General features: G+C 63.3%; 1 protein-coding gene and 1 long non-coding RNA gene across 4 annotated transcripts in view; one reads left to right on the top strand and one right to left on the bottom strand.

Moving 5' to 3' along the window:
* Vav2 (vav guanine nucleotide exchange factor 2) overlaps positions 1 to 14978 on the top strand; it is a 126484-nt gene extending 111506 nt beyond the window's left edge. Inside the window, exons 16-28 of one of the 3 annotated variants that reach the window (XM_023700410.1) lie at positions 6 to 107; positions 267 to 355; positions 2147 to 2163; positions 2727 to 2748; positions 3481 to 3608; positions 4215 to 4289; positions 5079 to 5131; positions 5772 to 5888; positions 6291 to 6378; positions 8083 to 8206; positions 8629 to 8715; positions 9298 to 9452; positions 13050 to 14978. In XM_023700410.1, the coding sequence (XP_023556178.1) occupies positions 6 to 107; positions 267 to 355; positions 2147 to 2163; positions 2727 to 2748; positions 3481 to 3608; positions 4215 to 4289; positions 5079 to 5131; positions 5772 to 5888; positions 6291 to 6378; positions 8083 to 8206; positions 8629 to 8715; positions 9298 to 9452; positions 13050 to 13097 (1105 nt within the window). In that variant the 3' untranslated portion in view covers positions 13098 to 14978. The remainder of the gene's footprint in view (positions 1 to 5; positions 108 to 266; positions 356 to 2146; positions 2164 to 2726; positions 2749 to 3480; positions 3609 to 4214; positions 4290 to 5078; positions 5132 to 5771; positions 5889 to 6290; positions 6379 to 8082; positions 8207 to 8628; positions 8716 to 9297; positions 9453 to 13049) is intronic. The other 2 variants (XM_004640409.2, XM_023700412.1) reach the window with 2 other exon arrangements.
* Positions 1246 to 3613, bottom strand: LOC111812413. The gene is made up of 3 exons (XR_002817918.1): positions 3548 to 3613; positions 3203 to 3350; positions 1246 to 1427 (listed from the first exon to the last, which is right to left on the bottom strand). It is a non-coding gene; the product is annotated as an uncharacterized LOC111812413 (long non-coding RNA).
* Positions 14979 to 16494: the final 1516 nt, after the last annotated feature.

Here is a 16494-nt window from a genome sequence, read left to right as displayed (position 1 = left end):
CCCAGGTCCAACATCCGGCCAGACAAAGCCAACGCCAACCACCACAGCTTCCAGATGTACACGTTCGACAGGACCACCAGCTGCAAAGCCTGCCGGATGTTCCTCCGGTGGGCATCCCTCGCAGCTCTGCTCAGAGTACCGCCCTGGCCCAGCCAGAGGGGTCACCCGGGGATAGCCCAGGGCTGGGGCGGAGGGTGGGAGGGGCGCTGGAGCCAGGGTGGTCACCCGGGCCAGCTGCAGGGGGCTCATCTGCACCCTCTCCGCAGGGGCACCTTCTACCAGGGCTACCTGTGCACCAGGTGTGGCGTCGGGGCCCACAAGGAGTGCCTGGAGGTGATTCCCCCCTGCAAGATCAGTGAGTACCCGTGCAGCAGCCCCGTCCCTTCTGCGTCCCTGTGTGGACCCAGGGCTCTGCACGTGTAAATGCGCAGCCCTTCCGGGGCCTCACGCACCAGGATGCTCTGTCCCTGAGCCACCCAGCCCCGAAACTTCCTCCTGAATACACAGCCCTGGCAGGGCAGCGTGGCTCCAGGGTGGCACCGTGCAGGGCAGGGCACTGCTGAGTGCCAGGTGCCATTCCCTGTGCTCCATCCAGGTGGGGACCCTGTTCCATGCCACCTCCCGGGGGACAGCAAGCTGCCACCAGAGGAGTCTGGCTGGCTCTGTGTCTCGGGGCTCAGCGGTGCTGGGACCCTCAGCCAGGCAGGCTGGCCCATGTCCACCCTCTGCCCGGTAGGGACCAGCCCTTTGCACTTGGCAGGGCCGTGGGTCACCGCCCTGCAGCTGGGCATGCACCTTGCCATCCACGTGGTGAGTCCAGAGGTGTCCCGTCACCTCCGACCTGTGCTCGGAGGTGGGCTGGAGAGCTCTGTCGGCTCCATTAAGGGACTCAGGAAAGGTTGTTTGTGTCCCAGTCCCTGTCCCCAGGCCCTGTCTCATGGGGCCACCTGGGAGACAGCGAGTCAGGCAGGCTTGTCCCACCAGCCCACTGTCTGGAATGTACCTTAGTCAGGAATTTAGGTGAGCGTGGATCGGAGTCTGGTGCCCCTTGGCTGGGCTGAGCGCTCCCGCTTTGCCTCAGCACCGCCCTCTGTGGCCACCACAATGCGGCATGCGGGTTCCTCTGATCGTTTTAAGCAGCTTGATTCTTACAGCTATGTGATTATCAGAAATCTGGAGGAGGGCTGGGTAGAATAAGCGCTTGCTTGGCAAGTGCAAGGGCCTGAGTTCAATCCCCCGTTCTGCCAAAAGGAAAAAAAATTCTGGAGGAGAGGAAGGGAAAGGAAAGGAGAGAAATAAAGAAACAGATGACCCACAGCTATACCTAGAAATGCCCGAGCCAGGGTTTCGCCTGTTTCAAGTGTTTTCTTAGAAAATAATCTCGGCAGGTTAGCTTTTCCTCCTCCTGATGACTGGGTTCTTGTTTTCTGTGCGAAAGTTAGGAAATGTAACTCAGGGTAGAGGGGGAGCACAGCCTGGGCCCCCAGGCCACACCCCGGCCCCCGGGCCCTTCCCAGCTCCCCCTGCAGCCCAGCCGAGGGCAGCATCAGCCCTGTGGAAGCCAGAGCTAGTGCATTCCAGCCTCTCCCCGGGGCCTGGCGGGGAAGCCCTCCGCACTGCCAGGTGGCCCCCGCCTTAGCCGACACCCCTGGGCTGTGGCCTGTGCCCTGGGGCTGTGGGGACCTGCGTGTGTCCAGAGCGCCCATAGCCCTGAGGGTTGCGTTGGCTGCAGAGTCATTATGTGCTTTGGCGGGAGGTGGCCTGGCTCGGCAGGTGGCTGGGGAGGATTCTGACCTGACATCTCTCAGAACCTTGTCAGCGGGCACAGTGGCACCTGTCCATCCTGAGGAAACAGTTGTGTCAGGGGTGGGCACCCACACCTCGTCGCTGCCCAGGGCCGGTGCTAGGCACCGCAGCAATTGGACACCTGCCAGCTTCCGACAGAATGGGCCTGGGCAGGAGGCCCTGGTGCCCGGGTCTGTGACACCCACCATGTGGCCTCAGGAGCCGCCACAGCCACAGCTTGGAATCTGTCAGGGCCATCAGTGACGTTTGTGGTCCTACCTGCCCGTGTGTGTGTCCGTCACCCGTGTCTGAAGTGGGAGGCTCCCACCCGGCCCCTAACCCCTGTCCTCTTTCTTTGCAGGCTCTCCCACAGACCTGGTGAGTCCCACACTCCCTCCCGGGCCTGCGCACCAGCACCCCAGGGTCACTGGGGTCTTCGTTTCCTTCCGTAGACATCAGTAGAAATGGGGCCCCTGGGCTGGGGAGATAACTCAGCAGTCTAAGCACCTTCCTGGCAAGCGCAAGGACCCAGGTTCTATCCCCAGTACCACATGCCATGCTGGCCCTGCCTGCCTGGCACGGAGCCCTCTGTTTAGCTGACATGGGGAGATGGCCACGGGGGGCCTAGCCTTTGTGCTCCCGTGTGCTGTGGCTCCAGATAAATGAGCCGGCTTCGAATGGTGCACACCTGGCCTCAGAGGGTGCTGGACACTTGTCACCCATTACCTAGCCGCGACCCAGGCGGAGACCTGCACCCTGAGCCTGGCGTGGTCAGGGCAGGCTTCCTGGAGGAGGAACAGGCCTGAAGTGGGAGGTGTCACCCAGTGTCCAGGGCAGGTTCCCTTCTCCTTGCCTGACCTTTCCACCAGGGACAGGGAGCCACAGGGGGCAGGGGTCAAGGAGGGCCTTTGCTTACTGCTCCTGTCTGTCCCTGTCCACAGGACCCCTCTGGAGCAGGACCAGGTGAGTGCTGGGTCTGAATTGCTGTGTGCCTGGGAGTGGTGGTGGCTGTTTTGTCCCCTGTCCCTCTGGCCTCCGGGGCCAGCCATGGAAGGTCACTGTCCTTTCCTGGGGAGGCACAGCACCTGCCTGGTGGCCCCAGGAGTGGAGTCGCAGTGCCCTGGGTCATCGTACTGGGTCCTTGTGCCCCCCAGGCCCTGTGGGCATCAGAAACCTCAGTGTGATCCGTATGGAGCCGTCACGGTGCACAGGGAGACAAAACCCAGACTGTGCTGCTGCCCTGGGGCACGGGTCAGACACTGCAGACTGGCACTGGCGGCTCAGCAGCTGCACGGGGCCGCGTCACAGCCAGGCTTGTTTAGCAATGCCGTCAGCAGCCAGCACCCCCTCTTGGTGCCCGAGCCGTGCTCACCACTGGCGCCCCGTGCAGGTGCCTAGGCCGCCGAGCCCTGGTCACCTGCATGCAGCAGGGCCCCAGCCTGAGGGTACAGCACGCTTGGGTGACGTGTGTGGCCCTGTCCCGTCTGTTCTCACGCCGTGCAGCAGGAGCTCTCTGCTCAGGACATTAGTCAGAGGAACAGGGGCATGTGGGGGACTCACGCTGCCTGTGTGTCAGGGTAGACCCGCCAGGGCGCTCCCAGGCTGGAGAAGCCTGGAGGCTGAGGTCGGGCGGCTGGGTGGGCAGCCAGCCTCCTGGTCCCCAGCAGCCCTGTCCTCCCCGCGCCGTGTCTGCAGGTCCCAAGATGGTGGCCGTGCAGAATTACCACGGCAACCCCGCACCGCCCGGCAAGCCCGTGCTCACCTTCCAGACGGGCGATGTAATCGAGCTGCTGCGCGGCGACCCTGAGTCACAGTGGTGGGAGGTGAGTGCCCCCCATGGCCCTTGTGTCCCAGGCGGAAGTCCCATGGCAGTGCCAGGCGCAGAGGTGTGCTGGCACGGAGGTCCGAGCTGTGCCTTCTTGTGCCAAGGCCACGATCCTGGCCCTCCTCACGCAAGGTGTGCGGGTCCCCTTGCCCGCCTTCTCAGGGGCCCCGCAGCCCCACACATGCCATCCTGCTCTGAGGTAGCTCTGCCTGCTGCTACCTCAGGTCAGAAGCCTCCACCCGCCCTGTGCCACTCGCCCCCACCAGTGCCCGGGGAGCCCCGAGGGCAGCGGTGGCCCTGTGCTCGGCCACCATCAGCATCATCGAGTTCTGGCCTCCTGGAACCAGACCAGGCAGCCGTGCGGCTGGGGATGGGTCTGCGCGCTGACTGCGCCCCACGCTCCTCCCGGCCTCTGCCCCTCCCAGCCCTGACCTCTCTGTCCCTGGCGGCTGTGCCGGCGCCGCTGCTCCACTGGGCCTGCGTCCTCCCTGTAAAGGGGGCTGCCCTCGCTCCCGCACAGCCATGATGGGGTCAGTCGAGGCGGGGCAGGCAGCAGTCGTCAGGACGGATGGCGCAGCTGAGTGGATGTGGGTGTCTTCCTCAGGGGCGGCTGGTGCAGACCAGGAAGTCTGGGTACTTTCCCAGCACGTCGGTAAAGCCCTGCCCGGTGGACGGAAGGGTGAGTCCCTTCCCGAGGGGCATCATGGCAGGGTGCCAGGCACGGGGCCTCCTGCGTGTGCCTGGCTTGCCCAGGGTGCCCTGGCCGGCTGTTGGTGCGGCTGGCCGAGGCCCCTCCGTGGGCTGGATGTGCGGGGGCTGGGGTGTCTGAGGCATCGCCCAGCCCTAGAGAGGCGGAAGCCCCACGCAGGAGTCAGCAGTGGACTTAGCTATTTGGAAGAAGGGCCGAGTGGGTAGCATCGGACGGTGGAGGGGTCAAGCCAGCCCTGAGCTCCGTTGCAGGGCGCCGTGAGCTAGCAGCCCAAGTACACTGAGCTCACCCCCAGAGCAGCCCAGGGTGACAGGGGCCTGCGCCCTGCCCAGGTGAAGGAGGAAGCGTCAGTGCACAGGCTCCGTGAGCAGGCCCAGGGGACTCGCAGAGGGGAGACTGGCATCACCAGCTCCCGGCCCACCAGGGCCCCTCCCAGGCCGTGAATGGCCAGGGGGCAGGATGGGTGTGGGGCAGGGCTCTGGGTGCAAGCCGGCTCATGCCCACCACTGCCAAGGACTCCCCATCCTGGGTCTGCACCTGGCCCTTCCAATGTCATTTTCTCATGCACCACCAAATGGCAGGGGGTGCCCAGCCCCAGCCCCAGCCCCAGGAGCCACACAGTCCAGCAGAGTGCTGGGCAAGCTCTGGGCGCCCTCCTTGTTCCATGCACCCGTGCGCGGCCTGGGAACGCGTGGTTGCCACAGCCCCGCCCCTGCCCGCGGAGGCCCCAGGGACCTGACAGCTTTGCTCTGCCCCCAGCCGCCCATCAGCCGGCCACCATCGAGGGAGATTGACTACACTGCCTACCCCTGGTGAGTGGATCGCGGCAGACCTGGCAACCTCTGCCTGGGGGAGCTGCCCTTCTGTGTGCGCCTGGGCTTCGTCCTGGAAGCCCGCCAAGACCCCTGCCCCTCTGCATAATGAGCCCTTTTCCCAGAGCCGGCTGCCCAGTGTCTCTGAGAAGCCTGTGGCATCCCTGGGCCTCAGCCGCCCCGTGCTCACCTGCGGCGACCAGCACTCAAGCTGGGGGTTTTCCTTGATGGAAAAGCTAAAAGAAGCTTAGCGTTTCTCCTTGGTGGCATGGTTTGTCAGGTCCCAGCCATCCCGGGGGACACACAGGGGATGCGCTGACCCAGCAGAGTCCGCTTGGAATCAACTGATGTCTCCCCGTTTCCTCCAAAGCATAAGAGGTCACATGAGTGCTTTTTTTTTTTTAACGCCTGGTCTTGCTGTCTAGTTCAGCCTGGGCTGGAGCTCACAACAACTCTCCTACCTCAGCCTCCCCCGTGCTGGGGTGATAGGCGTGCCCCACCATGCCTGATGCAAAATACTTTTAGAAAAGAAATGTGATGGGCGAGTGCTCGCTACCACCCTGCTCCCCAGCCCCTGGCTGGCACGGTGTTGACAGACCAGCGTCCTGCGCTGGGTCACACAGCCTGTCCCCGGGCCTAGGTTTGCAGGCAGCATGGAGCGGCAGCAGACGGACACCTTGCTCAAGGGCCATGCCAGCGGCACCTACCTCGTCCGGGAGCGGCCTGCGGAGGCTGAGCGCTTTGCCATCAGCATCAAGTGAGGGGCGGCCCTGGGGCTGTGGGGGGTTCCCTGTGCGGGGTCTGTCGGGCCAGGACACCCGTGGGCCCGTATCCGTGGCCCCTCTGTTCTGCTGGGCTCCGCGGGTCCCAGGACCTGGCCACCTGATGCCTGAGGCAGTTCCGCCTGTGCTGCAGAGCTACAGGTGACAGAGCTGGCAGGGAAGGGGGTGTCCTGTGGACACCCACACCTTCCTCTCTCCTCTGTGCCCACCCCATGGATGCCCCACGCGAGGCTGCCACAGAAGCAGGCCTGGAGGGAGTGGGTGCGATGGTGGACGGGCCCGGGTGGCAGTGGCAGGGCTGGGAGGTAGAGCCCAGAGAGCACAGCCAGGGCAGCACGATCCCTGTATGGTGACCCGAGGGCTTGGCCCCATGCCAGGTTCAACGATGAGGTGAAGCACATCAAGGTGGTGGAGAAGGACGGCTGGGTTCACATCACAGAGGCCAAGAAGTTCGAGAGCCTCTCGGTACGTCCGTCTGTCCACCCGCCCACGTCTCCCAGGGCACAGTGTGGAACATGAGTGTGTGGCACTGGGAGCGTCAGGGCTGTGGCACACCCTGGAGCTAGGACTTCTGACCTCTGGAACCTGTGCTGGGCGGGTAGCCCTGGGCGCAGCAGGAGGGGACCCTGCCAGCGCTGCCCTAGCCCCAGGAGGTGATCGCAGTGCCCACCTCTGCAGTGCCCCCTCCTGTCCGCCGGGACACAGACGTAGGCACGGTCCCCTTCGTGTGATGTCAGAGTCAGTTGGTTCCCTCCCGCCTCCTAAGTGGCATGCGTTGAGGTCCCCAGGCTAGGGCAGTGCCTCCTCCACTCTGGCCCTTGAAAGCAGAGGGTCAGACAGGAAGCGTCTGTAGTCCCAGCACCTAAACCCAGGGCCGGTGTGGTGGGAATGTGTCTTACCTCTCAGTGGCAAACACCCTGGCACACTGTAGGGCCTGGTGACTGTCAGGGTGACCTACTGTGGGGCCCTGGTGACTGTCAGGGTGATCTACTGTGGGGCCCTGGTGACCGTCAGGGTGACCCACTGCGGGGCCTGATGACCGTCAGGGTGACCTACCGCGGGGCCTGGTGACCGTCAGGGTGACCCACTGCAGGGCCTGGTGACCCACTGCGGGGCCCTAGTGACTGTCAGGGTGACCCACTGCAGGGCCTGGTGACTGTCAGGGTGACCCACTGCGGGGCCTGGTGACCGTCAGGGTGACCCACTGCAGGGCCTGGTGACCATCAGGGTGACCCACTGCAGGGCCTGGTGACCGTCAGGGTGACCTACTGCGGGGCCCTGGTGACCATCAGGGTGATCTACTGTGGGGCCCTGGTGACCGTCAGGGTGACCCACTGCGGGGCCTGGTGACCGTCAGGGTGACCTACCGCTGGACCTGGTGACCATCAGGGTGACCCACTGCAGGGCCTGGTGACCCTCAGGGTGACCTACTGCGGGGCCTGGTGACCCTCAGGGTGACCTACTGTAGGGCCTGGTGACCCTCAGGGTGACCTACTGCGGGGCCCTGGTGACCCTCAGGGTGACCTACTGCGGGGCCCTGGTGACCCTCAGGGTGGCCTACTGCGGGGCCCTGGTGACCGTCAGGGTAACCTGCTGTGGGGCCCTAGTGACTGTCAGGGTGACCCACTGCAGGGCCTGGTGACCGTCAGGGTGACCCACTGCAGGGCCTGGTGACCGTCAGGGTGACCCACTGCAGGGCCTGGTGACCATCAGGGTGACCTACTGCGGGGCCCTGGTGACTGTCAGGGTGATCTGCGGGGCCCTGGTGACCCTCAGGGTGACCTACTGCGGGGCCCTGGTGACCCTCAGGGTGACCTATTGCGGGGCCCTAGTGACTGTCAGGGTGACCTACTGCAGGGCCTGGTGACCCACTGCGGGGCCCTAGTGACCGTCAGGGTGACCCACTTTTGCCCGTGCCAAATCCTCTCCCTCTCTCGTGGACTTGAGCCCTGTCCCGTTGGGCACAGGACGTCCAGCCTATGTCCTTTATTGGGCATGTGGCGGGCAACATCCCCGTCCCTCAGCCTCGGTGTTCTTCAAGGTTCCTCCTCTAGGAAATCTGGGGACGCAGTTGCCAGGCTGAGGGCTAGCCACGATGCCCCCTGTGCTGGGGAGGGACGGAGGCGGGGTCCTGGGTGGCCCCTGAAGGTGTGCTGTGGCTGCCCACAGGAGCTGGTGGAGTACTACCAGAGCCACTCGCTCAAGGAGAGCTTCAAGCAGCTGGACACCACACTGAAGTACCCCTACAAGTCCCGGGAGCGCACTGTCCCCAGGGCCTCCAGCCGCTCCCCAGGTAACGCCACCCCCTGCCCACTGCTGGCAGGGCCGGGCCCAGGCCCTTGGGGCCACCTGTGTCCCTTCCTGTGCCTCGTGACAGACAGGGACCCACAGCAGCTCTGCCCTGCTGTCTGGCTCCCAGCCCAGAGGCCGCCATGGGAGGTCCCATGCCTGGCGCCAGCATGGGTGGGGAAGCGCAGGTCCTCCTGAGCCTGGCCCCTGGCCCCTGGCTGGGAGAGCGTGCGGGAACTTGGGGCGCATGTCTCCTCACCCCACCCAGCCTGCAGGGACTGTGGGGCATGGTGTTCCTGGGCAGAGCCAAGCAGCGGAGTGGGCACCAGTCTGGAGCACCAGCTGGCAGGGTGCTGGCATCCCCCTGGCACCCCGCCCAGCGGCTGCCCACGCGTCTGTCTCACGCTCTCTCTCGCCTCTTTGCAGCGTCCTGTGCTTCCTACAACTTCTCTTTTCTCAGTCCTCAGGGCCTCAGCTTTGCCCCCCAGGGCCCTTCTGCCCCCTTCTGGTCAGGTACCGCTGCGCTCAGGGCCCTGGCCTGCCCTGCCACCCCAATGGCCACCTCCCTCCTCATCTGCTGTCGCCTCATAGCTTACCGGCTTTGCCTCTGGTGGCAGGAGCATGGGTGCCTCTCTGTGCGGCTGGGTGGCCCTGGGACTCGGGGTGGGGAGGACAGGGTCTGGGTTGGCCATGCCCATGTGGCGACCCCACCAGAGCCAAAGCCTCTCCCCAGTGGCCGTGCCTGTCACCGTCATCTTCACCCACCTCTCAGCATCCCAGGGCTCGGGCTGAGCTGGCTCTCATTTCTGGGGTGGTTTGTGGCTTGGGATGGGCAGACTCTAGGCCATAACAGCCAGAGCACGGCCCCTGGGGGTCCCCAAGCCCCCATTCGCTGCCGCAGTAGCTGCCAGTACAAGGCCCTGCCCTGTCCCAGTGTGAGGACTTGGCCTCACCGTGTACCCAGACTGGGCCGCAGCCTTCCTGGTCACGGCCTCCTCTGTGGGCACAGGGCTGGGCACGGAGTCCCCAGCTCGGCCCGGGCCCCCAGCCTGGCCAGGCTCCTGTGGCTTTGTGATGCGGATCCTTTCCCCACAGTGTTCACACCCCGCGTCATCGGCACGGCGGTGGCCAGGTACAACTTCGCCGCACGGGACATGCGGGAGCTCTCGCTCCGGGAGGGCGACGTGGTGAAGATCCACAGCCGCATTGGCGGGGACCAGGGCTGGTGGAAGGGCGAGACGAACGGCCGGGTGAGTGCCTGGGCCCTCCAGAGCCTGCGGGGCCTGCACAGGTTCCCTCTGGCCCTGGAGCCGGTGTCAGGGAGGGAAAGGGGGCTCCAGGTGTTTACCCTGGCCCCTGGCCTCCTCTTCCCCGCCCGCTCTGAGTCTGGAGCCTGGGGCCCTGCACCCCAGAGCTGCGTCAGATCCTCTGCTTTTGATCTTCCCAGTGGGGCACGAGAGTTCTGGGTGCGACCGGTTAGGAGATGTCCGGCCCAGCCTGGCCGCGGCCACCCACAGGCAAGCGCCCCTGCTGGGCATGGCCTCAGCCCCCGCCGGCCTCAGGTGTAGTCAGCTTGCCTTCCTTCAGCAAGGGGCAGGCGTGAGGCCCAGGCTGCAGCCTCGAGCCTTGGATCACGGCGCTCAAGGTGCACCTGGGCTGGGGGCGTGGAAGCATCCTCACCACGTAATGGCTGTGGGTGAGACCCTGCTGTTGCTGCAAGATGTCCCTTTCACCTGGGGCAGTTCTTGCAAAGTCCACCTGGCCTTCAGAGGGTCCCTGCACTCCATGGGATTGGTCTTGCGTGGCAAGCTTTTCTCTCTTGCGTTTAACGTGGGTGTCACTCACAGGTGGCTTTTTTTAAAAGCCAGTGTGACCTGTCTGCCTTTGCCTTTCCGTGGCACATGTTTTCTGCTAACTAGTGTGATCACGGGCTGTTGTGGGCGAATGCGTCGCCTCATCATTTATTTGTCACAACCATTTCTTCTCTTTCTCGACCACCGTTGAATTAATGAGTGCTCTTGTCTTACTGACCCACGTCCCCTCCCGTGATTAGTCAGATGCACGCGCTGATCGCCATGTGTCTGTCCGGGTGGTGGGCAGATGCCCCTGCTGTGCGGAGGCCACCTCGGCAGCCACGGTCACGTCCCAAGATGGCGCGAGGACTCGGAGCCTTCACTGCGTTCGTTTTCTTCCCTTCCAAGTATTGTCCTGCGCCCTAGTTCTGTGTGCTTTTAGCATTTGAAGGTAGGTTGTGGAAGGCGCACACCTTCGCCCTGTGTTTCCTAAGCTCCGAGATCCAGATTCACGTGGACCGTGAGGCATGTCCACGTGCCACAGCCCTGATCTCAGTCCCGGAATGAGTCCAGGTTCTTGTGTGACTGGGACACTTTCTGAAGAGTTGGGGCCAGTTGTTTTTGCAGAACCTGCCACAGTCTATTCAGGTGTGTGTGATACGTGGTAGACTGAGGGCACGTTGTTGGGTACGCCGTGACCCACGTCATCGCTCTCAGGGACACTGTGTCCTGCCAGGAGGGTGTGATGCCGGTTTTTTCTGTTGTTTGATCGCTTGGTGAAGGAGGCGTCTGCCAGGTGCCTCTTTTTTGAAGTTGCTGCAGTAAATAAGTAACCTGCCGGGGGGTGGTGGTGCCTGGCCGTAATCCCGGCTACTCCAGAGGCTGAGGCCAGAGGACACAGGTTCAAGGCCAGCCTGGGCGCTACAAGTGAGACCCTGTCACAGAGTAAAGAAGGAAGGGCTGGGGCGGTAGCTCCAAGGTGGAGCCGTTGCCTGGCGTCTGTGAGGCCTCGCTTCACTGCCCCTCCCCCCAAAGGAATGAAATTTGCAGTATAATCCAAGGTGGGTTGAAAGGATGGTGAATCTCTTTATTGTTGCAACCCAAGGTTAGGTTCTAACTGGTAGGACCCGTGGGCAGGCTGAAAGTGGTTGGTCGGTTGTACAGGGCCTCCTTGTTTTGTTGTTGGCATAACCAAGGATTGAACTCAGGCCCTCGTGCTTGCCAAGCCAGCGCGTAGTCATCTCCCCGGCCCCAGTGAATCTCTTTAAACATTTACTTTTCTTGCCAAAGGACGCACCGCTATGAATCTCCCCGAAGTGGTCTCCCTGGCTTTGGCTATTTACCCCACGTGACCACTTCCTGAAGCAGCCCTGAAAGGTTTTTGTTGTTGTTGTTTCTTTCTCTCGTGGGTGTCTTTCGTGGCTGCTGTGGCTCAGTGTGTGTCCTGAGTCAGCTCAGAATGTCCCTTTTCACAGTCATTTTGGCTTTGGGAAGAGCCAGAAGTGGCAGGACGCCCGCCCGGTGCCGAAGGCGGACGCAGACCCGCTGTGGCGCGCTCACCAGCTGCCTTTTGGTTGGTGGCATTGACATAGCGTTCACCGCATTTTTGATCACCCCTTGTAGAGACACGTGTGAGAGCGGGCTCCGAGCTGCTCCAGAAGGTGGCAAGGACAGTGGGCAATGTGCGTGGACTGGGGGGGGGGTACGAGGAAGATGCGCCACAACCGTGCCGCGCTTTGTGCTGGAGCGCACCCCGCGGTCTTGGGCCGCGCTGTGTGATGGGGCACTCCGCCTTCCACGTCCGTAGCTCAGCCACAGACCAGAAGGGTCTTGATAGAACTGCGTGTGTAATGAGCAGACCTCCCCGGCAGCACGCCCTACGCAGTTGCGGCGCGCAGCCCCGACCCGCATTCCCGTGGCCCGGGGCACCGTGCAGTACGGAGGCACGGAGCACATGCAGGCTGTGTCAGCACCACGCCATCTCGCAGAAGAGACGGGGTGTCCCGTTTGGTGTCCAAGGGCCCCGGGAACCCGTGCCGCAGGTGCCGGGCGCAGCTGTTCTTGGAGCTTGGGCCAACGTCTCGTCCGCCCACGCGGTCGCCTGCTGCTTCTGTCCCTCTCTGTGCCGTGCTTGCACTGTGCCTGTTACTGCTGACCTTTTGTTGCCCTCCGTCTCCTCCCGAGCTCCTCCGGTCTGCCCAGAAGGGCTGGCTTCTCCGAGGAGACGCTGTCCGTTTTGTGAGCAGTCTTCCTTGTTGTCTGGGTGGAGTTTTCCACCTGGTGTGGGACACGGTGCCGGGGACCCCATGCTGCTCTCTGCTCATGTCACTCAGCGTCCCCTGGCTTCTGCCAGTCTGCAGGCCACGGTCCTGCTGGTGCCTGGGGGGGGACACATCCCGAGCATGGCCCCTGCTGTGCTTTGAAACACAAGCTGTGCAGCCCCCGTGCGCCATGTCTGCGTCGCGTCCTCAACCCTGTGCACACTGACGTCAGGGCTTGCGGGCCTCGTCGCCCTCCCGTGCTTCCCGGCCACCCATCCGTCGGGTCGCTGTCACCTGGCCCTGCTGCCCTCGCTACCACACCTCTGTCGGGGTTCGGCGTCCCCTTGGCGTCTTCGGTTCCGGGGTTTCCCTGGGACCCCAATGGTCAGCCGTCCGCCTCTTCGGGTCAGCGTTCTTTATGCCTCAGTGCATGATGTGAAGGCCAGCTTCTGCCATCCCGATGCACGTGGGCCCCAGGTGAGGCTGGGAGGTGTGGGCCACGTAATTTTCCCCGGTAGAGTCGATTCTTTTCCAGCTGTGATCATCTTAACTGGCAGGGGCTGGGGACATAGCCCAGCAATGTGGCACCGGGCTGGCAAGCGCAAGGTCCTGAGTTCAATTCCTGGTTCCAACAAACATCTTAGCTGAACAAGGCCGATGTGTTTCTGGGTTGCGCCCTCTCCCGGCCCTCCCCTGCCCCAGTGACCTCGTAGCCTTTAAGGGTTCTTTGCACATAACCCTGCTGTCCGGACGGCCACCAGCACACGCGTGATCGCTCTTGCGTCTCTTTCAGGTCGGCTGGTTTCCCTCAACCTACGTGGAAGAGGAGGGCATCCAGTGACCACGGGGGCTCGGCAGCCTTGGCAGATTGTCTCGGGAGAATGTCCCCAGCCCTGAAGTCTTGTCTCTGGCTCCTCTGTGACTCCCAGGGGAGACGCCCACCAAGCTGCCTGTTGTCGACAGCCCGTAGGGGTGGGGAGGGCACTTGGAATGCGACTCTTGGACTGTTTCCCTGCCGCCCGCCTGCCCTCGGGGACCTGCTGTGGGTGTGCTGCTTGTACATAGAGGAAGCCTAGGCCAGCCCTGCCAGTGTGGAGCGGTGGCCAGTGCCAGCCGCATGACAGACCAGGCCCTTATGGCAGCGGAGGCCAGAGGCTCACCACGTGCCCCTCGGGGGGAGACGGTGCTCAGGCGCCTCGGATTAGACAGTAGATGATGTCTGGGGGGCTGGGGACGTCAGAAGGGCAGGGGCCACCTCAGCCCCTGGACTCGGCCCCTTTTTCTGCTGCTCTCAGGGCTCCCGGCCCAGGGGAGCGATGGGAACCAGAGCTGGGCAGTTTGCCGTGGTCCTGCTTGGCCACTGTGCTGGGTGCAGAGGGAGGGAGCTCGCGGGGCTCACAACCTGCTGGCTCCTGGGACTTCCCCCGGCTTCCCTGTTTCCCACCAGGGGCCTGCAGACCCCACAGGGCGGCCCCACTCTCAGGAGGGGCCAAGGGACAATGGCACTGCCGACCCAACCCCAGTCAATGGTACTGTTCTTGGCCTTGTAAGGGCCTCTCCCTGAACCTGCTGCCGGGCGACACGCCTTCTTTAGGCGCCTTGGGGCTTGGGGTTCCGTCTCCACGGTCTTGCCGCCCACCCACCTCCCCCTCTGTGTCCTGCACAGGGTGCCCTGGTTCTGCCAGCCTTTGCAAATGGTCGGTTCTGGCCCAGGCCCGGTCTCCCTCCACGGGCCTCTGCCTGCGCATAGGCCATGGCAAAAACTGGACCTAAGTGCCCTTGGGTGGCTGTGCCCTTCACATCCCCCTTGTCCTCCCTGATAGCTCCTGCTGGCTCGGCCACAGCCCATTCTCTGGCCTGAGGTGGCACGAGGCTGGGTGACTTTCCCTCTGGGCTCCAAGACAGAACTTCTGGGGCTTGTGGGTCTCCTTTGGCCCATGTCCTGCTCACTGCATGGCCCCAGGCAAAGCGGGTCTGACCCAGCCGGGGGAGGTCGTCCTGTGGGAAGCACACTGGCCCCAGGGTGCCTCACATCAAGACAGGGCCTGCACACCAGCAGCCTGGGCAAGGGAGACGACAGGCAGGTGGGGGCAGCGGAGATGGGCTCGGAGAGGGGGCGCGGGCCTTGGGGGCAGCACCCTGGCACCTCGAGCTGGCCCGGACGGCAGGGAGAGCGCAGCCCCCGAGGCTCACCAGTCGGGGCTTTCTGGTGGGTTTTCGTTCCCTTGTGTTTTTTTGTTCAGCCCGTTTTTGTTTCGTTTTGTTTTTAAGGGAAAAAGATTGTGATTATTTCCTGCGCGTCTCCCACGCTCTGCATAAGAAGGGATTTATCGCAGGGGTCGGGGAGGAAGACTTGTGCTCCTGGTGACACTCGCCGCCACGGTGGCAGAGAACACTGAAAATCGCAGTCCGAGCCTGGGCTTTGTGAATGTTTTGTTCTGTGTTTGTTTTGACCTTTGTGTTTGATTTGGCTTTGTTTTTGCACTGTACCGAGCAGGGTGGTGGGAGACCGGGCTGTAGGTGTGTCGGCACAGGTGGCACCCTCCGGAGCCGAGAACCGGGCCCAGGTCAGCTGTGAACATTCAGGGGCCCCTTGCATGCGAGTCAGGGATCCGGGGTCCGCTCGCCGCGACCCCAGCTGAAACACAAACTGTACATTTGCCAATTGGTTTTTTCAGACCAGTTTTTACTCCAAATAAACCTATGTTCTTTTCTGCTGGAATGATTGGCTTTGTGTGCCTTGGGTGGAGAGCATGGCCGCTTCCTCCCCTCATCCCCCGGGGCCCACGCAGCTCCCGGCCAGAGAACGGGGTGGTCTCTGCACAGCAGGGGCATCTGGCCTCTGGGCCCCTTGTGCCCCAGAAGTGCGGAGCCTCCGGCTTGCCTCCTCCCCACCTCCCAACCTCCCCGTTCTCTCCTGGTCCGGCATGGCTGCAGGAGCTCCTGCCTGGAGGCTGTGGGAGGAACCAGAGGTCTTCTCTGGGCTCTAGCTCATGGGCCGTGTAGGTGGGCAGCCGCCGCCCCCACTGCAAGGCCACCTCACAGATTGCTTGGAGGACCACACTAGCCATGAGGCTCTCAGGCCAGGCTGAGGTTGGGGTGCCTGTGCCATGGGTCTCCCCGGGCCCTGGCTCGGGGCTAACAGGCAGCATGCGCCCTGCTGCCCTGGGCGGGGAGCCATCCACATGGCCTGGGAAGGAGGTGACAGGGTGTGCTGTGGGCTTCGCAACCTGAAGCCCCTCTGGGATGGGGTACACACGTGAACCCCGTATGCAGATCACCAGCGTCAGTGCCCTCCTTGCCTGGCTCCCTGGCCCCAGCTACGACCCTGCATACCCGCCTGCCCGGGATCGCAGGTGGCAGCGCTCCTCCCTTGGGACAGTCCCAGCCGATTGGCCGTGCCTCCTCAACCGTGGCCCTTGCAGAAGTGCCAGAGTCTCTCCTTGAGGGTCTGGAGGCCTCAGTCGGGTCAAGGTGCCCCTGGGCTGGTTTCCGGAGGCCTCCCTCCCGCGGGGTAGCGGCCGCTTGCTGTGTGCTGCCCAGGCTGGTGCCTCCCGAGGTCCTGGGTCCTGTTGGATTAGGACTGGTACCTGGACCCCGCTAGCTGCTAGCCCTGGCGCAAGCCTACCTCCCTGCGGGGGACAGCAGGGTGGATGTTGGGGCCGCCTGGGACTGGCCTTGGGCTACCCAGGGTGAGCGCGCCTGAGCCCGGTGGGCGCTGGGGGGGGGTCTCTCCCAGAACAAGGCTGCCCGGGGCAGCAGGCAGGAGGTGTGGTGCCTGTGTCATCTAAGGCCACCTCAGTCCTGTCAAGCCCCCCTTTCCATGTGGGCTGGTGCCCTGCCCTTAGGCACACTGGGGGCCTGCTCCTGGGTTGGCTACCAAGTCTCCATGGAAACCATGTTCAGTGAGTCCCTTGTGCATGCGTACTAACACTGCGGGAAGCAGAGCCGCCGAAGCTTGGGGGTTCACTAAGCAAACTGGATTTTCCCCTCCTATCTTCCTCTCCCCTCTTCCTCTCTGCTCTGTGGATTCTTTGCTACTATCTGTAAGAATTACACATTTTCTTTTTCTTTTTTTTTTTTTTTTTTTGCGGAACCAGGGATTGAACTCAGGCCCTTGCACTTGCCACGGAAGCACTTATTCCACTGAGCCATCTCTCTGGTCAGAATTACACATTTTCTATCCGACCCACTTTGGCAGTTTTCCTTTATTTATCAAGCAGTGCAAAGCTGCTTGT

This window comes from Octodon degus, unplaced genomic scaffold (assembly GCF_000260255.1).
Source record: "Octodon degus isolate 3935 unplaced genomic scaffold, OctDeg1.0 scaffold00123, whole genome shotgun sequence".
In the NCBI taxonomy this organism is placed as follows: Eukaryota; Metazoa; Chordata; class Mammalia; order Rodentia; family Octodontidae; genus Octodon; species Octodon degus.
The sequence above is the reverse complement of the archived record's forward strand: the minus strand, read 5'-3'. Positions and strand labels throughout refer to the sequence as shown.